This window comes from Dreissena polymorpha, chromosome 16 (assembly GCF_020536995.1).
Source record: "Dreissena polymorpha isolate Duluth1 chromosome 16, UMN_Dpol_1.0, whole genome shotgun sequence".
In the NCBI taxonomy this organism is placed as follows: Eukaryota; Metazoa; Mollusca; class Bivalvia; order Myida; family Dreissenidae; genus Dreissena; species Dreissena polymorpha.
Window position 1 is genome coordinate 10924763 of NC_068370.1, and position 25936 is coordinate 10950698.

A 25936-nucleotide genomic window follows, 5' to 3' on the forward strand; every position below is an offset into this window, starting at 1 on the left:
CGTTCCGATTTCCCTTTTTGCGTGTTTTTACCACCCATTATGCCATTCAGGAAAGAATATGTCCTATCGTTATCTGCTGTATTGCAGTTAATAATAGACCCGCTTTCTGAGAAAATTGGGCTTAATGCATTTGCGTAAAGTGTCGTCCCACATTAGCCTGTAAAGTCCGCACAGGCTAATCAGGGAAAGACTTTCCGCTTTTATGACATTTTTTGTTTAAATGAAGTCTCTTCTTAGCAAAAATCTAATTAAGGCGGAAAGTGTCGTCCCTGATTAGCCTGTGCGGACTGCACAGGCAAATCTGGGACGACACTTTACGCACATGTATTATGCCCAGTTTTCTCAGAACGCGACTCAATAAGTGCCATGTGTCAATCAACAATATTGTGTTTGTTCTTTCCTTCACAACATACTAGTCCGTCTGGTCTATGGCATTTTATTACTACCTAGAACACTACGTTACTAATATTTTATGCACACATAAACTATTTTATGTATTGTCCTATCATCATTGTACGCTTTGAAATTATTAATATTCTGTCATGATAATTTTTGTTTTAAACGCTAAATCTTATTATACATGTGCTAAACCCTAATATTATTTTGCTTTGGTTCAATCATAATACAATATATAGTCACTTGAGTTATTTATTGTAAAGGATTGCATGAGCCTGATTAGGGCAATTGTTATAAAAGGCCATAAAGTAGATAAAGATAGAACAGATTCTTTCATGAAAGGCTTAATGGTTTGTAAAAAAAAGACATTAAATAAATGCATGTATGCATCAAATATTATTAATACGAATAAATGAATAACCGGTGTTTGTTTGCCTTTTGTCATTTCTATTGAACTCAAAGGCATGCGCATGACATTTATTTGCTTAACCCATTTATGATTAGCGTCTAGAAACAGACCTTGGCAAACAGCGTAGACCCAGATGAGGCGTCGCATGATGCGGCCTCTCATCAGGGTCTGCGCTGTTTGATTAAAATAATATATGTAAGAAATATTCTAAATATGGAAATAAATATACAAGACATCCCTTATTTTGGAAATAAATTGATCCAATTTAGAACGATGGGAGAGTCTACTAGGCATAAATGGGTTTATCTATTTGTGCAGATTGATTCCATCAAGGTCACAGATGGCTAGCAAACTAACAGCGCAGTATGCAAGTCGTGTGGTTTTTGTTTTGTCCATTAACCCATATATGCCTAGTTGACTCTCCCATCCTTCAAAATTGGATCAATTTATTTCCAAAATTAGGGATGTCTTGCATATTTATTTCTATATTTAGAATATTTCTTACAGAAATTCCTTTAATCAAACAGCGAAGACCCTGATGAGACGCCGCATTATGCGGCGTTTCATCTGGGTCTACGCTGTTTACCAAGGCCTTTTTTCTAGACGCTAGGCATAAATGGGTTAAGAAAACTGGCATTGTAAGACATAGTTGTGATTTTTAACATTTGTTATCTGTTAGTAATTACTTTAAATACATGCTTAATGAACGATTGAGGACGTAAAGAAACGTAGTTTTAAAGTCAATTCAATTACCTCCTTTGTGCATACTCTGTTGCGTGATTGTTTAAGAAACCTGATCACGTATAAACGGTGCGTTTATGTGATCTAAGGCCCGTATTGGTGTAATTGTTAAAGGAGGAATAGCAAATTAACAAGGGCCGTGTTCACAAATCAATTCTTAGATTTAACTCTTACAATACAGAATATTGTTAAAACTTGAACGTTCGTACAATTGTTTATTGTTTAGTCTAATTTGACAATTAACACTTTAAATTTTACCATACTTCATATAGAACAGCTTGCTTATGACATAAGCGTGATTGATAGCGAGCATCTATTCAAACTCTGAATAACGATGTATCCAGTCTAAATCTATTCTTTATTCTTAAGTCTTACAATGGGTTGGTTAATACGGGCCCGGATCAATTTTAATCATTATCAGCTTCTTCTGATTCTATATTTTAACATGCGTTGCCATATTGTGTATGTTTTATTTTCAATATTAGAATGCAATTACTTATTGTTTGGAAAGAGTCTTTGTTCAAGGAAACTTACAAAACAACACTGGCGTTCTTTCTAGCAATATTTAACATCTTTTGATAATACATGGACCGTGCTCTGGGAAAAAGGGGTTAAATGCATGTGCGTAAAGTGCCGTCCCAGATTAGCCTGTGCAGTCCGCACAGGCTAATCAGGGACGACACTTTTCGCCTACACTAGATTTTTGCCAAGAAGAGACTTTCTTGAAACGAAAAATATCATACAAGCATTAACTCCGCATAAACTGGATTTTTGTAAAGTGGAGAATTTCTGTAAACAAAACACAACATAAAAGAGGAAAGTTTCGCCGATGATGAGCATGCGATGACAGGGTAACTTGGGACGACAATTTATCTCGTGTATGAAGCCCAGTTTTCCAAGAACGATGGTCATTTGATTCGCGTTCGAGAAAACTGGGCATAATGCATATGCGTAAAGTGTCGTCCCAGATTAGCCTGTGCAGTTCGCACAGGCTAATCATGGACGACACTTTCCGCTTTTATGGTATTTTTCGTTTAAAGGAAGTCTCTTCTACACGAAAATCCAGTTGAGGCGGAAAGTGTCGTCCCTGATTAGCCTGTGCGGGCTGTACAGGATAATCTGTGAGGACACTTTGCGCACATGCATTAAACCCAGTTTTCTCAGAACGCGACTCATTTAAGAACACTTGGTACATCTCAATCGTACATAAAAGGAGATTGTTTGCTCAAATATCACTACACTTCAATCAAACGGTAGACACGATGGTGAGAAATTGACTACTAGTATCTCCGGAATCCTCCGCAATCTTCATGATCTTGTATCTTATAGCTGCCATCTTGGCTTGTAGTACTATATTACTACCCGAAGCTTGATCCGTATATTGATATAAGACTGCATACGACGTGCTTTGAACTAGCGCCAAACTTTCTTTCAACGTTAATGTGTTGTGCACTTTGACCCAGCATATTAATAGTTTAGTTTTCTAATATTATTTCATCATATAATTGAACACTTTTCAAAATGATTTAAGGGTATTGACAAAAGTTTCCAAAACGAAAGTGAAAGCTGATTCATCACATTTCGCGATTCGAACAAAGCCAATAGAGTATTTATGCAATACAGCTTATTATAGCCGATGCAAGTTCTGGCTAAAAGACCTGAGATGACAGGTTATATAAGCAAATTGCTATAGTCAAATTAACGAATGGTTCGATGATTAACAAAATTATGAATTGTCTGTGTGTGATAACTACTTGTTCTTGATTATTTTTTGAATTGTATCTTATAACAAGCGCACTTGGTTATGAAAGACTGATGAGCATCAAATTATCTCCCCTTTAATACGTCATGTGGCTCATACTCGGGCTAAGACCACAATCAGAATAAACAGTGTATAAACACTACTGGATTGTGAAATTCTGACTTACTTACGAAATGTTATGAATGATTTATAAATGGAAGACGTTTGGTTTAATATCGATATTATATACGTTATTACATTTAAAAAACGTTAATAATATAAAGTATATTTTTTGACAATATGAACTAGGATGCTATCATACTGTTTTTAGCTTCTCGGTGTTCTGTGTCTTAAAATAAAAAATCCTAAATGACGTAATTTTACAAGCCTTTTTATAACTGGGTTTACAAGCATGAAAAGTCAAAAACTCATAATCAAGATACTATAGGAATGCTTTTGTTCAAGTTATTGCGAAATTTAGGATTATTATTTTGCAAAGTCAGCTTAAAGCTCTATGCTATTTGTGTAAAACATTGATGTTGCATGTATTCATCGCTATTTGACATCCATCATGATTATCATTTAAAATGTAAACATTAATAAAGAAGAAATGCAAATTTATTGAGTGAGTATTCCAGTAATGCACGAAGATATTTGTAGTCATTTATAGGGACCGTCAACCGCGATTGACGAAAAAAGTTCTAAAATACCGCATTCTTTAACAATTATTTGTTGATATTGATTAAAATATCACGACTGGTATATAACATAACTTGAAATAAAAGTTCATATTTTCAGTTTATTCGGTAATAAAATTTCACGATGTGAAATCGAAAGTACATCGCGAAAATAGGTGACATAACGATATACATACTATAAATAACGCAAGTAGATTGATCACTACGCATGTACAATTTACAGTCCTGGGTTTACCACGTGACGATGACGATCAATCTACTTCCGTTATTTATAGTTAATTGGTAGTTACCTGGTACCTGTACCCAGTAAAATTTATTACCGAATATACTGAAAATATTAAAACTTAACAACTGTTTTCAAGTAATGTAATGTACCAGCCGTGATATTTTAATCAATATAAACTTATAATTGTACAAAAATTCGGTATTTTAGAACCTTCTTTTTGGTCAATCGCGGATGACAGTCCCTTTTATGTCCTTCAACTCTTTAAATAATTATAAAGTATGTATTATGTGATTTTTATTTATGGTATCAAATTTGGAAATTATATCATTTTGTTTATTATCTCAAACGGTTAATTTCGTGTACTAGATGTATCTTGTACGATATTCTGTCTATACGATTAGTGGAATCAGCACTCTTCAATGACATTTTCATTAACAGTGATGGTATGTTTATCATTGTAACTGTATTTAAAACCGTGTTGATTCTGGAATCGACACGTTCTCGTTTATTGATGATTTAGAACATCCAATGAAACATCAAATTTTTATGTAAATATATTTGTATATGCAAGAGTCTATTTTACTTTTAATTTGTTTACATTAATGAAAACAATCGATAAAACAACACATTTTGCATTGTTGACAAGATTTTTCCACAATTGATGACTTTCAAACGCCATATAGTGCGTTTAATTTCTCATTAAATTGAACTTTATGGGTAGCTATATTTGGATGTAATAGCAAACCAAAATGCTTTGATTAAATTCAGGTAAACCTTGTTGGACACAATCCTCATACAAATAGCCAATGGTATGCATACAACATTGTTTTTAATGCAAATAAAATGTATTTGTGTATTTTTTTGTTCTTTTGCTTAAAACAAAAAATGCGTATAAATGCATTTTAAAATATATTTAATCACACTCAAAATGCAATTGAGCGTATTTAAGTTTCATATAAATGGTTCTACCCAACAGAAATTAAATCCAGTGTGTCAATAAGCCTCGGGCTTCTTGTGGACTCTTAAATAAAAAATTATATTATATATTTGTATAAACATGTCATTAAAATACATTATGCGCAATTATTCATTTTACGTGTATACAAGTACAGTTTCAAAAGTGGTGTGTGAAATAATTGAAAAACACCATAACTGTAAAACACTAGCATTGTTCATGTCGCAGTGTTCAAGAGAAATGATGTTGACGATATTTCAGCATTATGATGAATTATTAGAAATTTTAAAATTTCATTTACTCTATTTTCACGTACAATTCCACTTTCAGTTAAATTACTTCGAACAATGTAAAACACAACCCAAGTCCACTGTCCGACGGTACCAAATATAATTTTAAGTTCTCTTCTTTGCGTATTTTACATCTTATTCCACTGTATTTAGCGAGCTTCCTAATAATTTAAATATTTTCTCTGGAAGTAGCCAATAGGACTTTCAAGGCCCAATGATCGGGGCAATACAGAACGTTGTTCAAAATGGCGATAAATGTACCAGAGTTCATAATAGCAATTTAGCAATAAATCGTCTGCTGATCCAGAATGCTGGCTGGCGCCGGGAGTAGTAAATCTATCAATGTTTCGTTGATTTCAGCTGCCCTTCGGAACTCTTCAAATGTAATATCTCCGTCTCCGTTCGCGTCCACTTGATTGAATAAGCGATCTGCAAAGTCGTCAGCCGAGCAGTTCCCTAGAAACGAATCGTCCGGAGCGAGTTCTGACACGGCCTTTAAAAATGGTAAATGTCGACTAAGCATTACGGTATACGTTGCGCCATAAAAACGTATATACTAGTAAACAAAACATACTCATGTTCCGCTGTCCAGAAACGCAAACAGGCGAAAAATATAGTTTTGACGCTTTTGAATCTGTCTGACCAAACAGTATTCTTCAAAAAGTCAAATGGGATCAAGTTATACTGTTTAGTATAAACAATTTGCTTTGGGGGAAAATGCTTTGAAATATCAAATTACGTCCACTCCAAAATCATGAGTGCGCCAATTAAGTTTCATTTTTAGAATATAACCAAAATTAAGATACATGTACTTTTTTCACAACTAAAATCTAAAATGCTTATGTCTATATTTCGCGTTGGAATCTTGTTTTTTTATCCTTATACTCGACATTCAGTAAGGTTTTAAACTTATGCGTCTACATAATCTTTAAACAAAATTATTCGTACAAACTTTATACAGACAAACGAGCCATATTCATAATTCACATGATCAAAATGACTCTTGATTTCTTTGTACAAGATTGACTGTGCATCGCACTCTATAGCTTGGTATGTATAGCGGTATAAACTTACGCGCACTATTGATCGCATTTCTTGTTTGTCGATCGTCCCACTTCGGTCTTTGTCGTAAACATTAAATGCCCACTTCAGTTTCTTAAACTTTGTTTCTCTGTCCGATCCACCAAGACTTGCTTCTGTGAGACTCAGACCGACTAGAAATTCCACAAAATCGACATAACCACTGTTGTCCGTGTCAAACGACTGAAAGATATTCTCTGCAAGAGTTGTTGCACCTCTGTTTCCCCTGAAAGCTCTTCGGTAAACTTTTATGAAATCTGACTTGCGTAAGCGACCCCTGCCTCGGGAATGCGCCTGGAAATCTTCGTAAAATTTAAACAATTCATCGAAGTTCATGTTAGGGAATTGTCTTAATAATTCACTTAGGTATCTACCCTTTGGTTTTGCAGGCTTGTTTCCCATGTTTGAAAAAGTCTCTGAATCAATCCAAAGCTTAGAATATCACGAGCATTTAGTTGTTTTTCATCATCTAATTGAAGGTATTTTATTCAAATTCAATTTAACTTATGATTAAATGTAGTAAACCAGTTCAAGAATTACAATTACGCATACAGCCGTAACTTCTCATTAGTATAAGCATAAACACACATTTTGTTTAGATATCACTTGTATTTGATAATGATTTTATTAATCACACAGTTTCGAAAATAATAATATATTAACGTTTTCAATATTGTTATTCCCCCGTTAAAATGTTTATGCTTTTAAGTTCGATACTCAAACAAACTGTGAAGCAATTAATCACTTATTTGAGTATTTTTCTGACAGTAAGTCTAATCGTCTAATCGCATTCATGAATGCACTGACTAAACACAATGAAAATATTGTAACGCATACTTTATAAGGAATTCAATCTTCTCAAAGCATTTATGATATCTTTTGTAAACAATTCTTCTCCATGAAATTAATATAGAAATCTTCCGGGTTTGCAAAACTGTAAACAAGTGTTAAGTAAGGTTCCTTTTTGTTCATTGTCCCACGTTAAATAGTGCTTCTAGTATTATCTCGGATGCGATCTGTAATGCGACGCACCATTTAAGTTTATCACATTGATTTTTAATGCTATCACTATACAAATACGCGGTATTGCTGTTAAATGCTTCTTTTCATCTTTTTCTATGTCTCCAGTCTAGCATTGGTTATATAAACAAAGGTTTCAATGTGTCGCTGTTGAATGCCGATTGCTCAACATTTTAAATGAAATTCTTTTAAATATTTAATGTTTAAGATCACGTTCTTAAACAGTAACGTCAAAATTATCAGTATGCGCAACGAATGTCTAATTTAACAAACAATTTAAAACTAAATTAAAAGCTTTGATAATCGCTTTCAATTACACAATTTAACGCACTGTTAAACAAGTTCACAATGAAATAGAGAAAGATTCATGTTACCACTTACAATTGATTATTTTATTTGGAGTGTTTACATTCCGAACGTAGTATTTTGGAGTTAATGTTTCAAAAGGTGCATAATGTCTGAATTTCACTTTATATTGGAAGCGCAAACCCGCATATTGAATGGTAATTGGCACGACTTGCAATTGTAACACGTTAGGCTTTGGGTCAGTACAAGCGCATACGACCAAATGATTTAACAATAAAGCAAAAAAAGCATTAAACGTAGGCGAATTTTTCATAGCTAATGTAACATGTTATCTAACAAGGTATGTAGAAGTACTCCTGTAATATAATCTATACGAATATATGAATAGACGATGTTGATCGGTCTCTTGGAAAATAACCTTTTAATAAAAAAATGTATATAGGTTCTACTGCATCAATCCTATTATCATTGACATAATCAATAAGCACACGAACAATTGGTACAACCATTTACTATAATATCATTTAAAACAAGTGACCAGTCGCAAGAACAAAACCTGGCAATCGTTGAAAACATAATAAAGCCAAATCACTTTATAATTTAATGAAAAGTCACAACCTGAACGAAATATAAATGCAATCTCTAACATAGAAACACTCATAACCAGACTTTTTCTTAAATACAAGTCTACGCCGAATTGATTTAAGAAATACAGATGTATTTCATGTGGTATGCAAGAAAGAACTTGATAAAAAAAAATCGACTGTTTTTGCACCTTATGTTTTCGCTCTTTTCGTCCGTTTTGTATTAGAGCGTTAGCCGCCACAGCGCAATGTTTTTATAGCCTCATATAAATCACTTTTAGTTATTAAGTAGTGAAAACCAAATCTTACCCTATCGAAACTCCCGAAAGATAAAACAATACCAAGTGGGTCTACTGCATAACATGCACTAAAGTTATATTTGCACGTATATTTTGGTAAAAGATGCTTACTGGCTTACTGGCTTTAAGGTCGCTGTGGTGTAATGGATATGGTGTCCGCCTAGCGACCGGGAGGTCACGGGTTCGATCCCCGCTGTGGGAGCGTTCTTTCGATCTCCCATATAGACACCAAGTACTGGTTCTAGGCCCAGGAAACGGACTCGAGAGCATTTCAAATAAGTAGGAATTACTTTCTATGCAATCGAGCTAAAAAATAAATAGGTTTAAACTAAAGGCTTACTGAAATATATGCAAAAATAACGCAATAGCACTAAATATGGCGGAGAAAAGGTAAAGTTACACTTTAAATCAAACGGCTGGCGCTGGGAGTAGTAAATCTATCAAGGTTTCGTTGATTTCAGCTGCCCTTCGGAACTCTTCAAATGTAATATCTCCATCTCCGTTCGCGTCCACTTGATTGAATAAGCGATCTGCAAAGTCTTCTGCTGAGCCGTTTCCTAGAAACGAAACGTCCGGAGCGAGCTCTGCCACAACCTTAAACGGTGAAAATCCTGACTTAGAATTGTGGTATGCGATTGCTTAACCAAAACAGGAATTCCGTCAATAATGCTCAGAAAAAACATCGATGATTATGACCGGTATATGGTAAACATATAAAGCAATAAATATCGCCACTCAAAAAGATGTTGGGATAAACAAATAAACATACTCATGTTTCACTCTACATTCCAGAAACGAAAACACGTTTCGTTTATAAAATGTAACAGTTTATAATATTATTTTGACGTATTTTTATTTGTCTTATCAAAAATGAGAATAATATGATTCTTCAAAAAGTCAAAATGCTATACCATAAAGTTACTATAGAGTATAACCAGTTTTGCTTCGGCAGAAACTGATTTGAAAGACCAACTAACATTCTCTCTATAAAACAGTTATGCGCTAATAAGTTTCGTTTTTAGAGTATATGTATGCGCCAAACATCATCAAACACAATAAAGATTCTATTCGTAATAACGAAAATTGATTTTTATTGATTTTGTTTTTATTTCGCTGAGTGATCTTGAGATTCCACGTTTCCACTCTTACATGTAAGCGCGACATTCATTAAGGTTTTAATCGAATGTGTGCACGTTACCTTGAAACACTCAATGATTCTCCCAAAATGTGAACAATAAACTATACAGACCAACGAGTCATAATTAACAAAAATTATCAACATTAGTGTACTTTTTTGTTTAAGATACCGTTTACTAAGCCCCGCATCGAATTGCTGTGTTTGTATAGCTGTACCAACTTACCCGCACTATTGAACGCATTTCGTGTTTGTCGATCGTCCCACTTCGGTCTTTGTCGTAGACATTAAATGCCCATTTCAGTTTCTTTAACTTTGTTTCTCTGTCCGAATCACCAAGACTTGCTTCTGTGAGGCTCATACCGACTAGATATTCCTCAAAATCGATATAACCACTGTTGTCCGTGTCAAACGACTGAAAGATTCTCTCGGCCAGAGCTGTGGCCCCTTTGTTCCCCTGGAAGGCTCTTTTGTATACTTCAATAAAATCCTTCTGCTTGAGGCGACCACTGCCTCGCGACTGCGCTTGGAATTCGTCGTAAGTATTTAGCACTTCCTCGAAATTCATGTTGGGAACTTTTTTATTAATTCATTTAGGTATCTGCCCTTTGATTTGGAAGCCCTATTTCCCATGCTTGGAAGAAGTTGTTAAACCAATCTTTTGCTTAAAATATCCCCAGTATTTAGTTAGTTTTCACAATCTATTTAAATGTCACTCAGTTTTGTATCCAGTAGGGATAAATATAAATTTACACAGAACAAATTCCACTCTTTTCTGATATATTTCGCCTAAATAAGCTTTTTCAAAGTTTGTTTTAACAAAATTCTCAACAATAAAAAGGCGAAATATATTAATTAAACCAGTTCATGTAGCAATGTTTATGCTCACCGTTGTTTTTGCCTGACACCATAAACGCATATGACGCATACAATCGTAACATCCAATAAGTATGAGCATGAAAACTTGTATTTGCACACATTGCAATTTTGATAAATCGATAATAAACCGATTACTTTATCGGTTACCGATTCTTTTGTAAAGCGGCCTTATTATTATTTGTATCAAAAGTTATTTTCCCAATATGCCTTTAATTTAAACTATTCAAGTCACTCTTGAGGCAATACAATCCCTTAAATATAATTCAATAATTATACTTAAGTGATTGCAAATTGCGATAGTTTGTCGCAACTGTTTTTTTTTTTTGAATAAGCAAGTGTAAACGTTTTCACAAACGCACTGGTTAAACAAAATCCAAATTTACTTTCTCATACTTTGCAAGGAATTCAATAATCTTTCGGCATTTGTGAGATCGAGTTGAACACAGCTAGTCCATAACTATTTTTTCGGAAACCTCCGGGTTTGCAAGACTGTAAGCGAGTGTACCGTTAGGTATTTTATTGTCCCACTTTAGATACTACTATTATCATGATCTGTAAAACAACACACCATTTAAAGCCACAAGCCTTGAAATGAAATACATGTTAATCAATACATATAGATGCAATTTGAAAGTGTGCAAAATTGTCATTAAATCTATGGCATAAAGAGCAAGTATTTTTTTTTTAAATTTAAAACCGAAAGTAGGATTTCTATACGTATACGTCTATTTTGACAAACGCGATTAATTTTAAGCTTAAAAGCGCAAAAAGACGGATTTCTATCTTGTAACCACCAGATATATCTAGATAGAAATATAGGAAAACACACATTTATAAGTTCACAAGGTTGCAGCACTATCCTTATCATGATCTGTAAAACAACACACCATTTAAAGCCACACGCCTTGAAAGCCACACGCCTTGAAATGAAATACATGTTAAACACGAAACTATTATCTGGTTGTCAGATCGATAACAGAAACACTTTAAATCCTCAAATATATTTGATAAACCCGTTTCGCTTCCTTGTTTTGCGTAGGGACCTATACACACATATATAGGTCCATGTTTATTTCTTCAGTACCGTTTTGGAGGCGCGCGAGAGTATTCAGGGGCGGGTAGTCCGGGAGGTATCGATTTCTCGGATTGTCTATACAAATAGATGCAATTTGAAAGTGTGCAAAATTGTCATTAAATCTATTGCATAGAGAGCAAGTATTTTTTTTTTTTAATTTAAAACCGAAAGTAGGATTTCTATACGTATACGTCTATTTTGACAAACGCGATTATTTTTAAGTTTTAAAGCGCAAAAAAAGACGGATTTCTATCTTGTAACCACCAGATATATTTATATAGAAATATAGGAAAACACACATTTATAAGTTCACAAGGTTGTAGCACTATTGATCTTGTTCTCTGTTAAAGTAATATGTTTCCATAGATTCATAAGTTTGAAGTGTTAGATCCTAACATTTTATCAGATCACTGTGTACTAAAATTTAGTATTGAATGTAAAACTGAGATAGAGAAATATCCCAATAGTAATAGCCATATGGAAAATGATACCAAAAAGCTACCATACACTAATAAATGGGATAATGAAAAGAAAATGGATTATATTAATTCGTTTAATTGTGAAGATGTAATAAAAACCTTTGGGACTATTAGTGGCTGTATAGATCAAACCCAAAACAGTGATTCATTGGATATTTATTTATCCTAAGTTTGTGATGTAATTGAAAATATTAGTTCACCATTTAAAAAAAAGCTTGTTGACAATACAAAGTTTGTTGATAAAAACAAAATTTTTAATGCTGCCTATGTTGATAATGAATGTAAGTATTAAAAAAAATGTTATTATATGAATCTTAATATGTTCAGACATTCTCCCTCAAAGGAAAATAGACAAAGCATGGTAGAATCTAGGAGCCTTTATAAAAGCACAATTAGGAAAAAGAAATATGATTTTGATAAAAATCAAACTACAAAATAAGAAAATGCAAGACTTAAAAATGCAAAACTTTACTGGAAAATGTTAAAGAATAATACATGCAAAGATAATAAGCAAGATATAAGTAGTAGGGAGTTTTTGAACTATTTTAAATCAATTAATGACCCTAACTCTAGATTTTATCAAGCTGATGAAGATGTTTTGTTTTTATCAGGACCGGTACTTAAATGGAAAATTAAATATAATGTTTAGTGAGTTAAACGTTGCATTTACTGATCAAGAAATTATAAGTGCCTGTAGGCAAATTCATAATGGTAAATCAGATGGCCCTGATTATCTGCTTTATGAGTTTTTTAAATTTGGAATTAGTTATGAAAGTTTCTTAAAAGTCGTTTGTAGTTTGTTTAATAAATTCTTTGAATATGGACATTTTCCTGAAGTGTGGTGTGAGGGGTTTATTGTTCCATTACATAAAAAAGGTGATAAACAGGATGTAAATAAGTACAGAGGGATAACATTATTAAGTACTTTTGGGAAATTATTTACTAAAGTCATTAACAATAGACTTAACAATTGGGCTGAACAATATCATGTCTACATAGAGGCACAGTCAGGATTCAGGCAAAATATGGGAACTGTTAATAACATTTTTGTGTTACACGGTGTAATTAATAATTTATTAAATGAACAAAAAAGATTGTACGCCGTATTTGTTGATTACACCAAAGCGTTCGATTATTTGGTGAGGGATATCAGATGGTATAAACTGTTGAAGCTAGGCGTTAGAGGAAAAATGCTTATGGATTTTTTACACCCATTATTGCTGCTTCTTCCTGTATTTGCGCGATGATTATCTGAAATATTAAATTAATGACGCTATATTCTAAAATCTTTTTCTATAAAGAAGGAATGTAGTTGACACTTGTTTGTAGTTTCATTTTATCGTTCGTCAAAAAGTTGTAACTCTGTTGCTCTGGTATCTTCAATACCATTGAGTAATTAAATTGTAATTAAATTGAATGCGTTTTAATTCTCTTTTATTATTGTTTAATTTGAGTTACAATGCTATGACGTTAAATTTTATTTACACTTAAATGTATTATGAATATTGCTTGGCCAAGTGTGAGGTTGAGCGCTCTATAACCGGTTTAAACCCCCAATGCTTTGCATTGACCGTTCCAAGGCGGTGACCCCAGCTTTATTCATATTTTGTGTTTATGTTGGTTTGTATTGTTCTGTATTGTGCTGTTTTGTACTGTTTGGGCAATCGGTCACTTGCCTTAAATAAAGGACCAACTAATTGTTTATAATGATAATTCAATACTGCTCCAGCAGCTGGAGTTTCACTTCTTTTTATTGATATCATAAAATCTATGTACACAAATGTAAATCAAGAATAAAATTAGGTAATACAATAAGTAATGAAGATTTTTCCTGTTTTTTAGGAGTAAGACAATGAGAATCATTATCACCTTTCCTATTTTCTATTTATTTGAACGACCTAGAAGAACATTATATGTTAAAAGGAGTAGATATTGGTATGCTAAAATTATTTTTGTTGTTATATGCAGATGACATTGTAATTATGGCAGAAACTGAGCAAGAATTAATTAAAGGTTTGTCTTTGTTAGAGGAATATTGTGATAGGTGGAAATTATGTGTTAACACAAATAAAACAAAGGTTATGGTTTTTTAAAAAGGGGGACAACTCAGGAGGGATATTTATTTTTTTACAAAGACCAAGCATTAGAAATTGTTAAATCATTTACATACTTAGGAATTGTATTCACTACAGGAGGATCTTTTGCAAATACCTTTGAAACGCTTGCAGGTCAAGCCTCAAAGGCTGTATTTAAGCTTAACACATTTAATAAATTATCCAACAATTTCAATACTTACCAAATTAGAGTTGTTTGATCAGCTTGTTTTACCAATATTAAATTATGGGTCAGAAATATGGGGCTTAACCGAATCAATTGCTCTTGAACGAGTTCACCTACATTTTTGCAAAAAAACTACTTGACGTGAAAATTCAAACACTAAATAATTTTGTATATGGGGAACTTGGAAGAACATCCTTGATAACTAAAAGAGCCATAAATGTAATACGGTATTGGTTGAAAATTGAACAGTTAGAAAATCATAAGTATGTAAAGTGTATTTATAGCAACATGTGTGAGAATTTAATAAATAAACCAAATAAACATTCTTGGGCAAAATCTGTATGTAATCTGTTGCAAACCTTAGGCTTTCAATATGCATGGCTGAACCAAAGTGTAGGTGATGAAAAATGTTTTTTATTCTTGGTTAAGTCTAGATTGAATGATATATTTATCCAAAATTGGATGTCAGAACTTAATAATTCCTCAAGATCAATAAGTTACAGGCAGTTTTGCAAATTTGAATTGCAACCTTACTTACAAAATGTTAGCATAACTAAGTTTAGATCTGATATTTGTAGATTAAGGGTTTCATCCCATAGATTAGAAGTAGAATCAGGCAGATGGCACAAACCTGAAGCCATACCATTTCAAGATAGAAAATGTCAACATTGCAATGTTCTTGAGGATGAATAGAATTTTTTATTAGAATGTTCTTTATATGATGATATTAGGAAATTGTATATAAATAAATAATACTGGAAAAGACCAAACATGATCAAATTTATTGAATTAATGCAATCGGATAATATAAGTACCAACAGAAACTTAGCTATGTATGTACATAAAGCATTTAGTCAAAGAAACCTGTATAAATATTATTATGATTAATTGTATATAATACATAATTCAAACTTGACTTCTTGCTCTCTAGTAGATTCGTCTTTGTTGTTTTTGATGTTATCGTTTATAGCATTGATTGTTAAATAGATTCTAAACGTTGTAATCTAAAAATAATGTGTCCTAGACCTTTTTATGTATTGAAACTTTATTTAACAACTTATGGAATTCAATACTGATCACATGTTACGAAAGTGTAACTTCACAATTATCAGTAAACGCGAGTACCTATCTCTGCTTTAACAATAACAAAGTTCCGATCAGTGCTATAAATTAAGCAATTTAACAAATCGTTAACAAAATCAATATGAAACAGAAAGGGATTGGTGTTACCACTTACGTTTGATATTTTATTTAAAGTGTCTACATTCCTGACATCGTTCTTTGGGTATAATTTTAAAAAGGTGCAAAAGGTATGTATTTTAACTGGTATTGAAAGGCCAGACCAGAAAATTGCATGGGAGGTGACACGAATTGCAACATACATACGCACTTGGTTTTTGATTCAGCCCAAGCGCATACAAACCAACGATGTAACAGGAACAAGAAAAACTATATAACATACGTGTATTTTAATCATAACGCATGAACCATGTCCTATATATGGGCATGTAGCAGTATTTTTGTTATATTATTAATAAGAATATATGAATAGCGGGTGTTGAGTTTCTTCTTCAAATTTTGTATTTGTCATAAAATAATCAATGTCTATGTGACTGAATGAATATTATTATTTATAAAAGCAATCATCATACTTTTTTGTTACCATATTCTCTGGTATGATGTTAAGCAATTGAACCGTTTCCTAAACAAACCTGACAATCGTTGATATTATACTAAACCCAACCCATATGTAATTTAATGTAAAAGTCACAACTTTAACAAAACATAAATGCAACATCTTGCACATAGAGACCCTCAAATCACAACTTCTCTCAAATAGAATTCTAAGCTGAATTGATTTCAGCAATAAAAACGTATGCGGTATGCAAGAAAGAAATTAACTAAAAACAAAAACGCTTGTTTATGCACCTTTTTTCGTCTGTTTTCTAGTGGAATGTAACCCACCTAAGAGAAATGTTTCACTTTATTCTCTCATTTAATCTTATTTCAGTTATTAAGTAGTTGACACCAATTTTTAACTTATCAATACTTCCAAAAGATAAAACAAGACCACGTGTCTAAACTGTTAAACACTTCCACAAGTAATAGTTGTTGATTTATTTGGATAAATTAAACTTACGTGACTCAATTATTTCGTGAAATGTAACTAAAACATACACATTAGTACTAAATTTAGCGAAAGTTAGAAATATTCCACGCTGTTAATCAAACTTCTGGCGCTGGGAGCAATAAATCTATCAAGGTTTCGTTGATTTCAGCTGCCCTTCGGAACTCTTCAAATGTAATATTTCCGTCTCCGTTCGCATCCACATGCTCGAATAATCGATCTGCAAAGTCATCTGCTGAGTCTTCGCCTAGAAACGAGTCGTTGGGAGCGAGTTCTGCCACAGCCTTAAGTAAAAAAAACGACTTAGCATTATCAGGATGCTTGATCAACGGGGTTTTCAGGTGACATATGGGCTGGACAGAATGTAAACACACCGTTAAGAACCTTATTTTTGCAAATATCTCAAGTTAATGAAAACCATTCGCAAAAATCTTTAGTACATAAAAGGCAGATTTTCTTGCCGTTTGTGCCGATATGTTAAGTGCTGGAGTAAATCCTTGAATACGTCTGTGACAAAATTTCACGTTGAGTGAAGCATAACCGTGTTACATTTTTTTAAATAGTTATTCTGATAGTGATTCTGAACCCTGATTATGGTAAGCGGGTGCTCAACCCTATTCCGACAATAATAGTCAGAAAAAATCGATGATGATTATACGGTTAACATACATGGACATACATACATGTGTATTTCCTTTCAAAAGTGTGTTTAAACAAAAAATCATGGTACACGTTTTCAACACAAGAAAAAGCAAAGACATTCCGTTTCTGAAAAGCAAATGTTGAAAATTGTAATGTTAACGATTTTGTGATTTTATTTAGTCCGACCAAAAGGAGACGAACGTGATCCTTCAAAAAGTCGAAGTGATGTCAAATAAAAATGTGAATTAGAAATATTTTTTCCCGGAGAAAACGCTTTGAAAGACCAACTTACGTTCTCTCTAGAAAGCAAATAAGCGCTAATTAGGTTTTGTATTTATAACATATGTTTGCGGAAAATACCATCGAACAAAATCAAGATAATATTTTTAATAACTTAAACAATTGAAAGACGTATATTTGTTTTATATGAAAGCGCTTAGCTGGTGTGGCTAGTGAGACTCAGGAGTACCCCAGTCTGGATTCAACCCACAAGTACTGGGAAAGTCTCCGTCAATGAGACAGCACATGATGTCTTCCGGGAACCAGAAGTGGAAGACGATCTCCTCATTGAGCTACTTCAGACACAAGGAATCCAAGACGCAGACCATGCGACTGTTCCGGATAGACCAATGCAAGACACTGCCACCAGAACCAGAAAAGAAAGGATCAAGAAAGGATCAAGTGGCCCATGGCGTCCGACAAGAAGTCATGGAAACAACTCGACGAGGATCTCGACATCATCCTCGAAACATCCTTGCAAGGACCAGTGGATCGGAAACACACCACCCTCACCACCCTTATCTACTCGATAGGGAGGGAGAGGTTTGGACTTGAATAGGGAATAGCACGAAAAGAACCTCCAAAACCTAACAGACGGTAGAATCTGAGACTCGAACTCAGACAGCTTACCTCAGGATACCGTACCAGTTCACCTACGGAAATTACCGGAATTACGCAACTCCGGCAAACACTACGGTCAGAGCTGATGTCACTACGGGAAGCCGAAAACACAAAGAAGGAAAGCCAGGGAAATGGCAAAGAAGAGAGCAGCATTCACAGCCAACCCATACAAGTTTGCAAGATCCTTACTCGACAAAGAACAGTCAGGGAAGTTAGAAGCACCACTTGAAGAGGTTGAAAGATATCTCCATTCTACACACTCTCACCCCAGAAAAGAACCGCTAAGGGATTGTGAACGAATAGACCCAGCTAAGGAACCAATGAATGCCGTTAGATGTTTCGGAACCAACGCTGGGGGGAATCAAGGATACCATCAGGAAAGCAGGAAGCGCTTCAGCGCCCGGACCCAACGCCATCCCGTACAAAGTATACAAGATGTGCCCATTTCTTCTAAAGCTATTGTGGAAGGTAGCAGAGGTAGTATTTATACCAAAAGAGGAGAACTCCAAGACAGTCAACCAGTTCCGAACGATCTCGCTGCTCAACGTCGAGGGAAAAATATCCTTTGCTATCCTTGCGAGGCGTCTGACATCTTTCTTGACTGGAAACAAGTACATTGGCACTTCAGTTTAGAACGGGGGAATTCCTGGTTTCTCCGGCTGTGTGGAGCACACCAGCGCAATCACACAGCTCATCCGTGAGGCGAAAGAAGGCAGGAAGGACCTTACCATTGTCTGGCTTTACTTAGCCAACGCGTATGGATCCATTCCACACCAGCTGATCTGCACAGCCCTCCAGCACTATCATGTAGATTGCCACGTACAGAAGATCATCACCAGCTACATGGATGGCATCCGGCTACGGTTTGCTGTAGGTGACCAACTAACTAGATGGCAGAAGCTGGAAAAGGGAATCGTGACAGGATGAACTGTTTCCGTGGTTCCTTTCATTATGGGGATGAACCTTCTAATAAACGCGGCTCAACGCGAGACGAGAGGTCCAAAGACGGAATCGGGAATATATCTCCCATCTAGCAGAGGTTTTATGGACGACCTCACATTGTCTACTACAACGCATGTCCAAGCTAGGTGGATGCTAACAGCCCTGACAGACGTCGCTTCATGGGGAAGAATGAAGTTCAAGGCAGTCAAATCCAGAGTCCTCGTCATTAAGAAGGGACAGGCAACGGAAAGAGTCAAGCTCCACGTACTGAATGAGGAGATCCCATCCATAGTGAAAAGCCCAATAAAGTGCCTTGGGAAATGGTTTGACGCATTTCAACAAGATCGAGACAACGCCAAGAAGCTCAAGCAACAGGTAGAAATGGCCTCAAGAAGATTGATCGCTGTGGGCTACAAGGGAAGTTCAAAGCCTGGTTGTACCAGTATGCATTGCTCCCAAGACTACTCTGGCCACTGATGCTATACGAGGTTGCTATTACGACAGTGGAAGCCCTCGAGAGGACTACCAGCAGGCACCTCAGAAAGTGGCTCGGAGTACCGCCAAGTTTCACAAGGATTCTACGGGAAGACCAACAAGCAGTAACTTCCACTATCTTCAGTGATAGAAGAGTTCAAAGTCGCAAAGACAAGACTTGTGCTGACTCTGAGGGATTCTTCGGATGAGTGTATTCGGGGAGAAGGGATTGAAACCCGTACTAGCAAAAAGTGGTCAGCGACAGAGTCTGTGAGCCAGGCAGAAAGCAACCTCAAGCACAAAGACATTGTCGGAGTGACTACCGCAAGACGTCAGGGGATCGGCGCAACCAAGATCGTATGGTTGAGCAGATTAGACCAGAAGGAGAGACGAGAAATGATACAGTCAGAGGTCAGAAGAGAGGAGGGTAGCGCAAGAAATGATAGGGCAGTTGATATGGGAGCGCAGGGTACATGGACCACGTGAAACACCACTTACAGGAAATTGACCTGGGGAGAAGTCTGGAAATATGAGTAACTGAGATTTTCGTTCCTCCTCAGGGCTGTCTATGACCTTATACCATCTCCAGCCAACCTATGCCGATGGGGACTCACTACTGATCCCAAATGCAGTCTGTGCGACAGGATCGGCACACTAGAACATGTGCTGTCATCCTGCTCTACAGCAATGACACAGGGGAGGTACCGATGGAGTCATGACTCAGTACTAAGAGAGCTGGCTTACTGGCTGTAAAGAGAACGCAAGAAAGAAAGAGGAAACCACCCTTCTCATAAGCTCATATCCTTCGTGAAGACGGGTCAGACCAGTAAAACGCAAAAGACACACAAGTTGTCAATCTTAGATGGCACAACTGGCTGGAAGATGGAGGTGGATTTGGGAAAGAGACTTGTATTCCCGGACGTGGTTCAGACGACCCTACGACCAGATGTCGTACTGTGGTCCTAGACAGGGAAGAAGCTCATCGTCATCGAGCTGACAGTACCATAGGAAACAAGGTGTGAAGAGGCTTACGAAAGGAAGAAAGCGAAGTACTCGGAGCTCCAAGATCTCTGTAAGCAACGAGGCTGGCGTACTTGGCTGTTCCCGTTAGAAGTTGGTGCAAGAGGTTTCTGACCCCAGTCAGTATGCAGACTGATGACTGCACTTGGGGCTACTGGCAGTGACAGAAGAGGGGCTATCCAGAGACTGAGCCAAGCAGCTTAGAGGGCGAGAAACGAGAGGAGAAGAGCTGGAAGCATCAACCGACATACAGTGATTGATCACCACTGTGGGCCCACCGCCACCAGAGTGTTCATGGAATAATGGGCCGAAACACTCCATGACGCCGGCATCCATGCTGATGATGTTGGTTGAGAGCATTCCATTATCAACCAATGATAATGGTATATGTATGTCTATATTTCGCGGAGTCTTGGTTTTCCACCCTTAAACGCGACATTCAGAAAGATTTAAACCAAATGTTTGTCCGTATTTTTTAAACACAGAAGTATTCTGACACAATCTATACAAACCAACGAGTCATATTCATGATACAGATTATCAAAACTACTTTACTTCTTTGTTCACGATATATTTGTCTGTATCTCGCAATCTATAGATGTGTATGGAAACGAGTATCAACTTACCCGCACTATTGATCGCATTTCTTGTTTGTCGATCGTCCCACTTCGGTCTTTGTCGTAAACATTAAATGCCCACTTCAGTTTCTTAAACTTTGTTTCTCGGTCCGATCCACCAAGACTTGCTTCTGTGAGACTCAGGCCGACAAGAAATTCCTCAAAATCGACATAGCCACTGTTGTCAGTGTCAAAGGACTGGAAGATATTCTCTGCAAGAGTTTTTGCCCCACTGTTTCCTTTGAAAGCTCTTCGGTAAACTTTTATGAAATCTGACTTGCTTAGGCGACCCGTGCCTCGGGATTGCGTCTGGAAATCTTCGTAAATATTAAACAATTCCTCGAAGTTCATGTTAGGGAATTTTTTTAATAATTTACCTAGGTATTTACCCTTTGGTTTTGCAGGCTTGTTTCCCATGTTGAAAAAAATGTATCGTAAAAATGCTATACATATAAGCTTTTATACGATGTATATCACTTCATCAATATTTAGCATTTATTAATATATAGATTTATGTATACGTATCGAATTAGTTAACATAGCTTGCTTTCATTTCCATCTTCGTGTTTCCATATATCAGCAATCAAACAATTATTTCCTCAATTAAATATGAGCTTCATAAACACAGTTCTATGTTAATGATAAAAGTCATCTTTCAATATTTCAGGAGCTCTCATAAACCAGTCAGTATACGTGCATCTCAGAACTTTTTCAACATATTTTCCCACTTTTTAATGTGTTTCATTCACTGTCGGAAGGAAAGCAAACACATGTCGCAAAAGTAATCATTGAAAGATAATTCCAATTTACGATAGCCGACAATTAAGCAGTTCTCATACAAAATACAAGGCTAGCCGCATTCACAGAACCACTAACGCATTCAATGTAAATACTTGTTTAATAATGTTCTTTGCAACCGTCTAAATACTCTTTAAGAATTTACGATATATGTTGTTAACAATTCTTGGCGACACAAACTCCTTATGAAAGCCTCCGGGTTTGCGAGACGGCAAATATGTTCCGTGAAGCGTCTCTTTGCTCCTTGTCGCACTGTTAATTCTACTTTAAACTCGACATCGAGCTGAAAACACACACCACGTTTAACTTTGTTAATAGGATATTTAGAGCGATCAATACGAGTATACAAATCAATATATTATTCAATAGTATCTTCAATCTAGATCTATACATTTGGTAATACATGTAACAAATCTGAAGCTTCTACTAGGTCGAGAATTTCAATGCTGGGATTGGATAAAAACTTTGTTAACAACTTAAATATTCTTTTAAGTTTATAAACTTGATATTTAACTGAAAGTTCATCGTGATCTGCATACAGATATGATTCTTATTTTCTAATTCAAACAAACGATTGTAAACCTTTAATCAGCGTTAAAAATACGCTCGAGCCAATCAATTAAACGTTTACTTTCAAACATATTTGATTGTATCGAAAGCCCCATGCTTATTGAAACGCTCTCGAGTCCGTTTCCTTGGCATATAACCAGTACTCGATTTCTTTGGGGAGATCTAAAGAACGCTCCCACATTGGGCATTAGACCCTTAAACTCGCGGTCGCTAGGCGGACATCATATACATTACCTCAAGGCGACCTCCACATGTAAACGTTGATACAATTAAAATGCAGCGCATATTTCTGGTTCTCTTAAGTATGTTATATGACGTAGGGATAACAAGATATAACCTACCTGTTGGTTGTTGCTCTTTAATCAAGCACTAAAATGAGCACAGCTAATGTAAGTATTGTTGAGGTACATGATTTGCGAAAAGTATATCCATTTTAATTAAGGAAAAGGACAGAGTAATAAAGGCCTCTTCGCACTAAAATGATCAAGCAATCAGCCCCAACACGTTAAACGAACCGATGCCAAAGGCACTTACCCATTTCATTAATTGTTAATTGTAAACAGCAAACGAGAATATTATTAATAAGCAGCAACCATGTTATGATTTCTCTTGTTTTTCCTACATCATGTAAAATACATAAGTTTTTTTTATCGGTATATAGATATGATTGCATATGTTAAATTCGACCAAACCATTCGAAATATTTGATCAGCGTAAAAAATACACTCGAGCCAATCAATCTAAACGTAGACACCAGTATAATGACACGCATCTTTTCAATCTCCACGCAAAGTTGTCGTTCCTTTCTCTCGCAAACAATCTCTGCCAATCCCAAGAAAATCCTACCAGATTTGGTAGGATTTTATTTTATTGGTTTTATTATTATATTATAAAAAAGTGTCATTTTTTAACATTTTGAAAATAGTGTATATGTTTGGGTTAATTATAAAAAAATACCTAAATTAAAAAAAGTAAAAATAATGTAAAAAATGTTTTTAACTTTCAGTATCCCCATAAAGACTATCCAAGTCATTGCATGATATGCAATCGAGATAATCTCTTACTCTGCAATAGAAGTAACCGGACAGAACAAAGTGATGCATTTTGATGATCTTATCTGGGTTTTTTCTTAATCATCAGTAATGTTTGCTTTACCGTTTCGTTAATCACTATTAATGTTGTCAGAGAATCCTTCAACAGATACATTTGGTAAAATACATAACATCATTCATGTTATACAGTCTAGAAAACTAAAGTATGACACAATCATTTAATCTGTTTAACTATGTACGACGATTCTAATGCACCACGACAACAATTCTTATTTCAAATGGTGTTCCGCTTTTTGACATAATCAAAACAGCAAAATAAATTGAATGACATCAAGTTTCGCAAAAACAAATAATGTAAAAAGCTGGTAAACAGAATCTCAACTTACCGGAGTGACACTCAGTTTTAGTAACGACAGTAAACTTTGGGTGTGTTATTCCACTTAGAGTTTTGTAAAAGCAGCAACTCGCGTATTAACTGGAACGACATTTGCTCGTGACGCATGCAAAAATAACATATACCGGGTATTTGGCTTAATACAACTTCCTTTGCTAAAACTTATAACGGTCCTGACGTTTCTAACGGGTTATGCTTGAAGGTTCCGAATATTTGTAGATGAATTAATCTTCGCTGAATCGCACTGAATTGTGCGATTTTACAACTTATGTAAAATATGTTGAATAACATATAAAGCCTAGTCAGACTGTAGAATTATCCGTGTTTTTCAAACACTTCAGGTTCCAACCTTGTATTTAGTATTTGCTCGTGTTTACTGCATTCCAAATAGAGGTGACGCTTTTGATTAATGGCCGTCTTACTGTTATAACCTCGTTCTATTCGTGAAAAACGTGTACGAACGCACCCAATGCAAATATAGGAATAAATGCAAGGGAATTATGTATGCTAATTGAGTTCACGAATGCAAGTTAAATTTGGACTTTGACTATGCCACTGTTTATGTAAAGCCTGTCAAATAGCATATATGAAGAGAGTACTTGCAGTAATCGCTGTTGCTTTACCCAGGCTGAAAATCTCTGGGCACTGACAATGGTGAAATCGCTGTAAAAACATGTTTAGCTCTGCTGAAAATAATTTCGCATTTCTTGAACATCGGAAAATTAGAGTCGCGTTTTTAGAAAACTGGGCATAATGCATATGTGTTAAGTGTCGCCCCAGATTAGCCTGTGCAGTTCGCACAGGCTAATCAGGAACGACACTTTCCTTATGACATTTTTCGTTAAAAATCCAATGTAGGCGGAAAGTGTCGTCCCTGATTAGCCTGTGCGGAGTTTTATGCTCATTATGCCCAGTTTTTGCCATTTTGTTATAAATAATACAGTATGACTTTAATTTTCAATCGGAAAGTATCGTGGTTTGATGTTCTATCTACAAGACGAAATGAGATTTGTAAAGACCCGCGTCATGCGGAGAGGTGTCTTATGCAATATGCTGCCAGCGTAGTTCCAGTGCAGCCTGCGCGTCCGCTTAGTCTTGTCAGGATATGCATACTGAGGAGGATAACATGGAAATACCACAAAACCTTGCGTGCCTTTTTAAAGAGGAAATCGTAGCCCACGAACAGACTGCACAATTGCAGAAAGTGTAGCCCCTGAAGTGCAAGTCCGCGACGGGACTTGTGCTACGCTAGCCGCATATGCTGTAAAACAAATGTTCGCATGTCTGGAATGAAAACTGCGTCTTCATCAAATATCAACATACCATATGTTTCGATGACAAAAATCTTAATAAGTCATATGAGGACACATATGATGTGATATCACGCAGTAAAATGTGAAGCTGCGAACGCCATTATGCACTTTAATAATCGTGCATTACACAACAAACATTTCATGAAGTGGATGTGCGATTATTTAGTGAAAAATCAACTCAACATTGCTTATACATTTGTTTTCAATTAAAAAATTAAAAACATGTAAATTTTAGATCTATGTATCTAAGTCAGGTTTTACGCCGATTTTTTTTTTAAAGATATTTGTGATTTCTTTCTTTATTTATTTTGTTAAATATCAACGCCATTTACATAATTTATAAAAACAACAACAATAATTATAAAAAAACACAAACATGACGGCATAATATAAATTTCGTTCTCAAATGTTGTAAACTATTTGCTTCTTCATTTAAAACAGTATAGTGTTCTTTAAAATTTAAAATAGAGTTACATGTATTCTTATATACATC

General features: G+C 35.4%; 2 protein-coding genes across 5 annotated transcripts; both read right to left on the reverse strand.

Annotated features, from left to right (window-relative positions):
* Positions 1-5539: 5539 nt before the first annotated feature.
* On the reverse strand, positions 5540-24218 carry LOC127862585 (neuronal calcium sensor 2-like). Of its 2 annotated transcripts, none has more exons than XM_052401779.1 (3): positions 24123-24218; positions 21326-22397; positions 5540-5949 (listed from the first exon to the last, which is right to left on the reverse strand). In XM_052401779.1, exons 2-3 carry the CDS (start codon positions 21731-21733, stop codon positions 5737-5739), a joined length of 621 nt encoding a protein of 206 aa, XP_052257739.1. In that variant the 5' UTR covers positions 21734-22397; positions 24123-24218; the 3' UTR covers positions 5540-5736. The 2 variants fall into 2 exon arrangements, with proteins under 2 accessions (XP_052257739.1, XP_052257740.1); XM_052401780.1 differs by lacking the exon at positions 5540-5949 and adding an exon at positions 16048-17005.
* On the reverse strand, positions 8451-11844 carry LOC127862586 (neuronal calcium sensor 2-like). Of its 3 annotated transcripts, XR_008040691.1 has the most exons (4): positions 11647-11844; positions 11153-11311; positions 10107-10781; positions 8451-9339 (listed from the first exon to the last, which is right to left on the reverse strand). XR_008040691.1 is itself a non-coding variant. In XM_052401781.1 (3 exons), exons 2-3 carry the CDS (start codon positions 10446-10448, stop codon positions 9154-9156), a joined length of 528 nt encoding a protein of 175 aa, XP_052257741.1. In that variant the 5' UTR covers positions 10449-11311; positions 11647-11844; the 3' UTR covers positions 8451-9153. The 3 variants fall into 3 exon arrangements, 1 of the variants encoding a protein (XP_052257741.1); XR_008040690.1 differs by having other exon boundaries at positions 10107-11311; positions 11589-11844; XM_052401781.1 differs by having other exon boundaries at positions 10107-11311.
* Positions 24219-25936: the final 1718 nt, after the last annotated feature.

Excerpts from the sequence above, each read along its gene's own strand:
- LOC127862585 (XM_052401779.1), bottom strand. The coding sequence starts at position 21,733 with ATGGGAAACAAGCCTGCAAAACCAAAGGGTAAATACCTAGGTAAATTA. Across the intron at positions 5,950-21,325 it reads AAATGCGATCAATAGTGCGG|GCCGTGTCAGAACTCGCTCC; the intron begins GTAAGTTGATAC and ends CCATTTTTAAAG.
- LOC127862586 (XM_052401781.1), bottom strand. The coding sequence starts at position 10,448 with ATGAATTTCGAGGAAGTGCTAAATACTTACGACGAATTCCAAGCGCAG. Across the intron at positions 9,340-10,106 it reads AAATGCGTTCAATAGTGCGG|GTTGTGGCAGAGCTCGCTCC; the intron begins GTAAGTTGGTAC and ends TCACCGTTTAAG.